At 37.2% G+C, this 10,070-nt stretch overlaps 2 protein-coding genes across 2 annotated transcripts; both read left to right on the top strand.

Annotated features, from left to right (window-relative positions):
* Positions 1 to 2,475: 2,475 nt before the first annotated feature.
* On the top strand, positions 2,476 to 3,724 carry LOC125308030 (putative gustatory receptor clone PTE03). The gene has a single exon (XM_048264243.1). It carries the CDS (start codon positions 2,494 to 2,496, stop codon positions 3,433 to 3,435), a length of 942 nt encoding a protein of 313 aa, XP_048120200.1. The 5' UTR covers positions 2,476 to 2,493; the 3' UTR covers positions 3,436 to 3,724.
* A 1,867-nt stretch (positions 3,725 to 5,591) lies between these two features.
* LOC125308027 lies at positions 5,592 to 9,703 on the top strand. Its single transcript, XM_048264236.1, has 8 exons — positions 5,592 to 5,621; positions 6,813 to 6,946; positions 7,118 to 7,211; positions 7,364 to 7,463; positions 7,961 to 8,220; positions 8,338 to 8,518; positions 8,992 to 9,119; positions 9,213 to 9,703. The coding sequence occupies exons 2-8, from the start codon at positions 6,930 to 6,932 to the stop codon at positions 9,528 to 9,530; spliced, it is 1,098 nt and encodes a 365-aa protein (XP_048120193.1). The 5' UTR covers positions 5,592 to 5,621; positions 6,813 to 6,929; the 3' UTR covers positions 9,531 to 9,703.
* Positions 9,704 to 10,070: the final 367 nt, after the last annotated feature.

A 10,070-nucleotide genomic window follows, 5' to 3' on the forward strand; every position in this document is an offset into this window, starting at 1 on the left:
TCATGGTTACCCGCTGTACTACAGGAACTATTTTCAGGTGCTGCATTATATCATTGTGCTGCTGTGCCCATAGTGTTCCTTGATTATTAAGCTGGAATGAGAGTATAGTTCCCTTCTACACAAGCATGAACCCTAAAATCTATGGTTGCTACAAGCGGCACATCCGTGCATTTATTTACTTAAAGTGAACAGCATGTTATTTTATGTCAGCTTACATAAACAAATCAAAACTCAGACGCCTAGCCTACAGTCCATACACAACGTCTACCCAGAAAACCATGCCTGTCACAATCACAGACCTAGGCTACTACAGAGTAGCCTACACAAGTCAGACGTAGGCTAGCGTACCCACAACAGGTTCTCACCAGGTTCGCACGTCTCTGCAAATAGTTTCCACTTCTACTTGAGCGAAACAAATGCAATCATCGATACTACTCAATCACAAAAAGAAACCTCTTACTCACAAATGGAAGTTCGCTCCCCCGAGTTTATTCACCAATTCATCAACGATGCCAACATTTTCAGGTTGCGGTAATCCACAAGTTGTGCAAGAACATCCAAACACATTATTGTGACTGAAGTTAAATCTAATTAAGTACTGTCTCTGATAGGCCTACAGGCTACATTACAGCGGCCCTTGTTCTTGTACAAACACAAAAACAAACATCAACAGAATTTGCAGAGGCATATTGAAATAAAGTTAAGGATAAAACATCCACGAACAAACGCTAACCATTCTGATGACTTAGCGCCTGCATTTTTAAAACATGACCACGCCCTAGTGGCGAAAGACGTTATTGACATGTCATTTTCCAGTGAAACTACTTGAATTTCAGGTTTAATGAAAATCCATGTATCTTCAAAAATGAAAAAGCAACCAAAAAATCGTCACAGTTCTCACTGCTTCATTTCCACTTTAAGACTTCCCTGAAGATATGATATAGCAGCCCCGCCACAAAAGAAATCCCAATTTAACCCCTCGTTATATTTTGTATTAAAGGTGCGATTTGTAGGATTGTTACCGAACGTTCTGTAGGCCAACACTGGTGAACGTTCTCAAGACTACCAGACGTGAGCCTCTTCTTGGTTGCCAGATGTAATGAAGACTTAGCTAACATTAGTTGACCTGCAGCTGCTTTAGTTTCTCCAACCATGACCCAGCTACACATTACGGAAACAGTGAAAACAAAAAATACCTCTCTAACCAACGTAACATATTTAGCTAAAGTTAGCGATGAAGTTTAGCATAGGCTACCTGTTGTGGAGAAATATGGCCAGCTCTGCGTCAGACTTGATATTCTTGGTTTCACGAAGACGTCACCATCTCAGGAAGCTCCTCCGATGTCCACTTAATTTGTTTCTTGTTTTAATTTTGGAAATTTGCCTGCCTCTCATAGGCTTTCATGACTACAACTGACAGCTGTTGACAGTTGGCCTTTGCTAATTTGGCAACCTAAAATAGGAGGACGCGCTAGCCCATTATTAATACGCTATTCTAGAATTAATCGTTCAAAACATAAACGAAAATTCCAAGAGATTCCGCCCCGTAACTCATTTTAGGTTAGAGTAATGTTGTCAAATAAGCCATTACTTCAATTCATTGTGTTTTCTTACTCTCTGACAACATATGGTGATCATTTTTGGAATGGTTACAGATTGGTCCTTTAAAATAGAAATACTATCAGAAATATTAAATATTAGTTGTAAAACAGAGTAGTTTTATTTGTTATGAATATACAGCCCTTCTAAAATGCAAAACAAAAAGATGATTGAAACTCAAGAGCACTGTAATATGTGGTTTATACCCCTGAGGTATCCAACGGTAAGGTTTAAAAGTGGTGTGAATGCTTGGCTGTTCAGACGGGTGTTTAAACTGATGAGGCTTAAGGTATAGGAATAAATGCACTCACTATTATTTTATAGTAATATTCCTTAGGGTCACTTGACATTCATTTCTTGATGTTAATCCTTACATACAGCATATTTTTTGTACTGCAGCTGTGTAAGATGTTGTTGTTAGGGATAATGAGTTATTCATTAAATAATGCTACTGAATGGTAAACAAGAGGCAATGAATGTACAAAATCCAGTATTACAGTTTTGCTGTAGGTGAGAACACTTTTATTCTCTCATATCACAAAGCATTTAATGCTCATTGATGTCTCACTCATTTCAAAGCAACCATAACACTACATGTTTTCATTTCTTATAGAATATGTATTTGCTAAGACTGGCATTGGAGCAACTTTTATTAAACCATTAAATCAGTCGGCATGTATATCTTTCTGAATATAATAGGTGTAGGTACGTCATGTGTAATAAAACCAGTATGTCCTATTCAGTTATACAGATATGCATGTACTGTGTGTGTGTGTGTGTGTGTGTGTGTTAATATTAATTCCTACATGTGATACATCAGTGACCATTGATTGAAATGTATTATTAACAATAAATTATTTTCCTTGTTTCAGAAGACCTCAAAAGGATAGTGAAATGGAAAATGAGACAACACCATCACACTTTTATTTCACATTATTTAAGGGTTATGAAAATGTAAGAATCATTTATTTTCTGTTAGCAGTGGTAGTGTATCTTCTCATCATACTTTTCAATCTAAGTATCATACTGGTTGTATTCAAGGAAAAGTCTCTTCATGAACCAATGTACCTTTTAATTTCTTGTCTGTTGTTCAATTCTCTGTATGGCAGTTCTGCTCTTTTTCCAAGACTCTCTGTTGATCTTCTATCTAAGAGTCACTCAATTTCCCGTCCTGCATGTTTCACACAGATATTTGTTATCTACACTTATGCAATATCCGAATTCACAGTATTAACTGTTATGGCATATGACAGATATGTAGCCATATGTGAACCACTGCAATATCATAACATAATGACACAAAAGAGAACATTTCTGCTTATTCTCAGCGCATTTTCCTGGTCAATCTTTTGGATGGTCCTTGTCATTTATTTTTCTATAAGGTTACCTCTGTGTGGCAGTCAAATACCAAGAGTATATTGCTCAAATTGGTCCATAGTAAGACTTTCTTGTGTGACAACAGTCAGTAATAATATTTTGGGATTTTTTGTCACTGTAACTACAATCTTCCTGCCTGCAGGTTTCATATTGTTCACATACATTAGGATTCTCATTGTCTGTCACAGAGGTACATCGGAAATTAGAGGTAAAGCACTACAAACATGCTTGCCTCACATTGTAAATTTTGTAACCTACTCATTAGCGTCATTTTCTGATATTGCACTTAGTCGTTATGAACCTGGCAAAATTCTGAGTGCTATAGCTTTGATGATTTCCCTGGAATTTATTGTGATTCCTCCATTACTAAATCCTCTGATATATGGCCTAAATTTACCAGATATACGTAGGAAGATTCTGAGTCTGGTTGTTTCTTCAAAAAATGTCCTCAGTTCTTAATAACAGTTATTTTAACAATATACTCAGAAAGCTTTCCCTATTAAATATATCATTTCAAAGTTTTTGTACCATACAACAGTTACTTTTTGTTAAAGCCAATACCAGTTTTTCACAATGACCCTTTTGATAGCTATTGGAAAGCCTGCTTATCTATCTGCATAGTTAAGACACAGGAGTAATTTTGGAAGATTTAACACTATTTGATGGAATAGTACAAATGTATGTGCACATGACTCTGTGAACTAAATACATCTATAATGTTAACACTAATGGCACAATGTTTTATACATGTTGCACACATAACTCATATAAAAATAAAATTTGCATTAGAATGCTCTTACAGTCCTCATGACATAAATGCATATATAGTGGTGTGAAAAGGTGTTTGTCCCCTCCTGATTTCTTATTCTTTGCATGTTTGTCATACTTAAATGTTTCCGATCAGACAAATTAAATAGATAGATAGAGATAGATACTTTATTGATCCCCAAGGGGAAATTCAAGGGTCTCAGTAGAATACAGACATCACACACAACATGCACTTACAGCAGAAATGGTAAACATAAGTATAAACATATAACTAAACTCCACTGTACAATAAAGACAGTAGAAGATAAGAAAGATAAGAAAACTAACACAACTAAATACTAAATACACTATATAAATTAAATTTAGAAAGTCCAATGTGCTTGAGGGTGATTAAGCATAAGACGCTTGTAGAGATAATAATTTATCTTTATCTTTTTAAAAAACTATTTTCTACATTTCCAAATTTAAGAAATAGTTACATACGCCTTTTTGGCACCAATATTTTAATGTCATTTGGATATGACATATGGTCGTATCTGATTATTTCATGAGCAAAAAAGAATATGAATGTGCTTGTAAATGAGCAACAGTCATTTTTACACAATGAAAGGCAGTAAAAAATATTTATATTAGATGATTTATTTCAATGCTATTTATTTTTTATTCGTTGCACTATCAATAGACAGACATTAGGAGAGGTGCATCAATATCCATACATTAATGACATTAACTAAACTAATCATGTAAACAAAGTGAATAAGTATGTAATAAGTAAGTAGTTTTAAGTATGTGCAACAATATTCATTAATTCATGACATTGACTAAACTCATGTGAACACAATATTAAACAAATTTTAAAAAATGTTGCTATACAACTAGACAACCATAGGAATTAATATGTTTTTAAGTATTTGGAGTATGTACAACACTATTCATGAATGAATGACATTAACTAATCAAGTGAACAAAATGTTCAGAAACTTTTAATCTATGCATTACATCTCAGTTGATTCAGAAGCCTTCAAAGACTGGTAAAAGTCCAATTAGAAACTGGGGATACTGCCATTTGTGCATAGTGTGATCAAGTCTTTTTTTTTTAGTGCACTGATCCCTGGTTGGGATTTGTTCAACTTTTTAGGCTCAATTGCACGTGAACCTCTTGTCTCCTGTTGCCCAACCTCAAGAATGCGGAATTCGTCTCTCGTCACTCGTCAATTCATACTTGAATTGGATACATCTTGGATTTTCCTTGGTGTAGCGCAGCCATTTTAATTTCTGCCAGCGGACACTGTCTCCCTCTCTGTCTTTGGTTCTATTTCGCATTGTTTGTTGTGAAAAAGACTTGAAATCAAGGAAGTCAGTATGGCCAAGTTCTATCACATCATATGACTTGTTTTTCCTTGCCATCCTTACAAGTGTGTAGTATCCCTGTGGACTGTATACAGGCACAATTTTTCTTGCAGTCTCAATAGCTGCATGGACATTATCACATTCCATTTGGCTGTGTCCAGACTCCATGAACTTGTGGTCAATAATAGAAATGGGCAGATTCACAGCATGGAGACACATGGTGCTGAAACCGGCATTTCTGTTCTGTCCTCCACATGTGTCAGAGTACAGCACCAAGTGATCAGTGTCTGAAAGTGAGGACAGATACACAGTAAATTCACCAGTGTCAAATATGCAGTGTAAAAGTACATTTACTCTTTCCGAGCAATTACAACAGATAGAGTAAGCTGCTCTCCAGTGTCAGTGAAAAATCACGTTGTTAAAATATGTGGTGTCAGAAGTGCTCTGGAGAGCTCCGCCTACATTTTCCTCATTTTTCAAATCGAACAGAAGTTTCCCGCGCCATTTTTTCTCCTCCGAGGATTTCGGTAAGTGTCTCCTATTCACATATTAAACGAATAATATGACATGTGAATAAAAGTCGCATGATAGAATGACTTAACATTCTTGTTAATCTTATCCTCCGGCTGGTCTTTCATCTTAAAATACCAGATTTTAAAGTGATAACGTTAACTTAACGTATGACTTGAGGGCTAACACTTGAATGATGCAAGCAATGGTCCACGGTAAAGTTATCTGGTGCTAATGTGTGTTATATTACATTACACGTAGCGAAACATTAATGCCGTCTAATTTAAGTAATTCAATGAGTCCCCATGTTGTAATGTTTTTGAAGCGAGCTAGTTGCTAACTTTAACTAGACGATATCAGTATGAGAGATAACGTGTAGAGGTGTGATCGGGTCTTGGTCCATAACGTTAGTTAACGTTATAGCAAAGGCTGCACATGAAGGGAGTGGTTAAAATGGCAAACGTTAGCGTTATGCTATGCCAATACCTGGGCAGTCACGTAATGTAGTTTGAAATAGCTAACAATGTCAAGCTATTAGACTAACTAGCTAACGTCTGAATCGAGGCTAGTCGAGGTAATATTAATCTTGTTGTAACATTATGGAGGGGTGATTATGTATTTTATTTTTTTGCCATGTCCATAACCAGGAAAATATTAATGCCTGTATTGGGAGCCTCAAAATTGGCTAATGTGATGTTAGCGTGACTAGCGACACGTGTACAGGCATGTAACGATATGACATGGTTCAACACGTGCTGGCAACTCGAATGTATTCATGGGTTTCATCAGGTCCCTTTCCACAGGTGTATTAATCAAGCACCATGCAGTCTGCATTGATAATTAAGGTGCTTGATTTTATACACTTGTGGAAAGGGACCGGATGAAACCCCATTTTTGTAATGTTTAAGACAGGGTCATACGTTGGTAGCATTAAATTCATTGGTGTCCCACCTGTAACAGAAGGTGTGAAAGTTTTTGACAGTTCTGGGACAGAGGTGGATGAGGATGTTTTTGAGGATATAGTAAATGATCCCTCAACTGGGGTGTTAACCATCAAATTTGATACAGGTTTGTTTCAGATACAGATAAAAGGGATAATGTGTATATTTAAATGGAAATATATTTGTCAATGCAATGCTATGTTTACATTGTGAATCAGATTAATGTAAGAAACATGTATACACCCTTTTTTGTTACATTTTTGACAGAGTCTATCTCCACTGTGGCTTCTCCTGAGTATTCTCAACCGTCATCCCTTAATTCATTGGACTTGTAGGAGACGGTCATCATTCCAGATAGCCCTTCCAGAAAACGCCAGAGGCTGGATGCAGAAGCCAAGCAAGTAAGGGTTGACACAGATATCAATGCTTTCTTGTGAATTAATTCATTTTGACTTAAAATAATGTTTCATATTACATCATGAACACATTGTTGAAGTCATATTGCATTATCTTATTCTCATTAACTTTAATGAAAGGAAAATGACTGAAAATTCCTTTCTTCATTGTTGTAGTACATCACCACCCAGACAGGTGAAAGAAAAGTATGCCAGAGGAATTGTGACCTTATTCCCGTACCTCAGTGACCCATACTCTAGGAATGGCTATGTGAGTTACATTCAGTTGGTTGTGGTAAATGCTAAACATATTAAAACGGTTACATATTTTAAATCTTACCACAGTATGTTGTTAACCATTTTCCACTTTTAAAACCTACTAATAAGGAAATATAATTGATGATGTCCTTTTTTTTGTTCAAGGAGCACTATTATGATGGTGAGAGTGGCAGTGGATATCTTGCTTGGAGGATTAAAACGATTCAGAGAGGCTCTGCTAAAGACAGACGAGCATCTTTTGGAGGTAACGCTATGAAGAAAATATTGCAAAAATGTAATGACTAAACCTGTTGCAAGATCACACATTGTTTGTGCAGCCTATCATTAAAAAAATCCAATTCAGTCAAATTAAAGCAACACCAAAGAGTTTTTTGTACTTTAAAGTAATGTTCCCAAAATCGTTTCAGTGGTTCATCAACTCGTAATAGGGTGAACTGCAATTCTGCTTTCGCTTCGTGGCCCTCTATTGGCTATAACCGCACTATGTAAGTTTGCCAGATCGGGTAGCGGATCTGTAGTTCGATGGAATGAGACTTAAGAAACTACAAATTTGACTTGCATCTGATGTCGCAATGCATCGTACTTTCATAAACTCCTGCAACATATTCTACCTTGTCTGTGGACATCGTTATTTGCAAAGCTAGTGATAACCAAATAGCGTGTGTGCGACAGAGGAACAGTTCTTTGGTGTTGCTTTAATGTTATAGAAAGTGCATGTCTACATTTTGCCCGATTGTGTAGATTCAGCAGAAGGACCATCTGGTAAAGACATTTCTGGAGGACCAACTGTCAGACGAGAGTCCCAATACATACCAGATACTACCCTCAGTGAAGATCAGTGCAAGGAAGCGATCTCGTTGATGAAACATTCGACGGATGAGGACACTGTGATGAAGAAAATGAAGCTGACATTTGCCTATCGCCACAACTTGGTCCTCAACCCGCAGCATTCAAACAACATACTCTCAGATTTCCCACGTTTTAAAGACGTCAAAGGCTTGGTAATTATCTTGGCACATCTATCTTAACTTTGAACAGTAGACCTGAGTACTGAAATACTGAAACTAGAATAACTCATACTATTTACTTCTGAAATTGTCCCAACACCCCAAACCCAGATTGAACAGGATTTCATTCTGATGTTTGGAGAGGATGTATCAGGCAAGCTTCTGGAGCGGTGGCCAACCACATTTAAGAAAAAGATCATCAAAGAGTCCAGAAAGCTTCCGTCCATCATTGAAGAACTCCTCCTAGCTGCTGATCCTCCTGAGGATGCCACTGAAGTGGATTTTGACTCTGGTAAGTTTCTGTTGCTAGTTGTATGGCAGTCAATTTTGTATTGACCTCATGCATCATGTCTAAACATCGACATCAAGGTAATAGTCTAATTTCTAATCAGAGTGCCTCCAAGTTTTTGGCTGATGCTGTATGTTGAATAAGACCTCAAAAGCAGAAATAGTTGGTGTATTTGTTTTAGATAGATTATATTAACTTTATTGTCCCAGAAGGGAAATTTGTTTTGGGCGCACATACATCCAGCTGCCTAGCATTCAACACACATCAGTGCAATACAACATAACACATAAAACACATAAGAGATAGATTGATATCCAGACAGCAAGAATAAGATAATCAGTACCTGAATCTACAAAAAATGTCTAAACCATTATATTGCAGTTATGCCAATAAATTAATATTGCAACCTTTTCCAGTTATATTGCACGTTTCCCTAAAACTCTATCCACACTCATTGAAACCTTTGTTTTTTACAGCTTGGGACAGTGATCTGGCATCAATTCTATTGCTGCTGCATCTAATTCCACCGACAGCGCAGGGTCGGAAGAGACCAGGCAAAGTTGCGGCCTCCCAAGCAGAAAAACATCTTGTTGTTTTCAAGAAGGTTTGTATGTTTACTTCTTTATGACAAGAAGTTTATGATATTCTTACAGCCACATTAATGTAATTGCCACTCCATGTGTATTTGTCTTCTCAGAGTGGAACAAGCATCCAGGAACATCTTGATGCAATCAGAACCAGCGCTCAGCCCTATCTCCTGGCGGTCGGACCGAAGAAGAGTGAGCTCCACCAATTCTTCATAGTCCTTGACCAGAACGCCAAAACATGCAGGTCAACCTCGTCCCTTGGTGCCTTCGATGAACTCTTCAAGGCACATTTTGTCTTTGGTACTTCGTACAACTCGATGCTGCACAGCATGTATGTTTTTATTCAGACTACAGTGTACAACATTGATGTTTCCAAAGTCAAAGAGAGTCCTCGTGTAGCTGAAATTAGGGCAAGACTGCTTCGATAGAGCTGAGTGCTGGTCGTTAATACTTGAGATTTCACTATAATGCAGTGTTTTGTTTGTAAGGCTGAGTTAGATGGTTCAAATAAGCTTGTTAGGCATATACGATCAGTTCATGGTAGGGGTGTAACGGTACACGGAAGTCACGGTTCGGTTCACACCTCGGTTCGGACATCACGGTTCGGTACGAGTTCGGTACAATGGAGGGAAAAGCAAAACAAAAATGCAGAAAGCATTTTTTTTTTTTTATTGTGCATGTCTCAGGCTGTACCACCTAGTGCCATACAGTCTCTTCCCTGAGCTATCTGCAACAGCCTGAAGTGTGTAAGATGTAGGCTAAACAGTACAATAAGCACCCAGACTCCATCTGTAACTTGTAAACAAAATAAGACAATCAGTTATAAAACTGAAAATAGTCCTACAGCATCTCTTATTTCTGAAAGTGCAAATTACATAGAATAATGATTTTAAAAATACACTTAAGCAAGACCTACAATTTGCCTCAATATTTGTCAGTGTGTGTACAGTAATAATCTACTAACTGTG

Source organism: Alosa alosa, chromosome 15 (assembly GCF_017589495.1).
Source record: "Alosa alosa isolate M-15738 ecotype Scorff River chromosome 15, AALO_Geno_1.1, whole genome shotgun sequence".
NCBI lineage: Eukaryota > Metazoa > Chordata > Actinopteri > Clupeiformes > Clupeidae > Alosa > Alosa alosa.

Bases quoted from the DNA above. Each gene is read 5' to 3' on its own strand.
- LOC125308027 (XM_048264236.1), top strand. The intron at 7,464-7,960 runs GTAACGCTATGA...CCGATTGTGTAG, and splicing joins CAGACGAGCATCTTTTGGAG to ATTCAGCAGAAGGACCATCT. The intron at 9,120-9,212 runs GTTTGTATGTTT...TTGTCTTCTCAG, and splicing joins ATCTTGTTGTTTTCAAGAAG to AGTGGAACAAGCATCCAGGA.
- LOC125308030 (XM_048264243.1), top strand. From the start codon at position 2,494: ATGGAAAATGAGACAACACCATCACACTTTTATTTCACATTATTTAAG.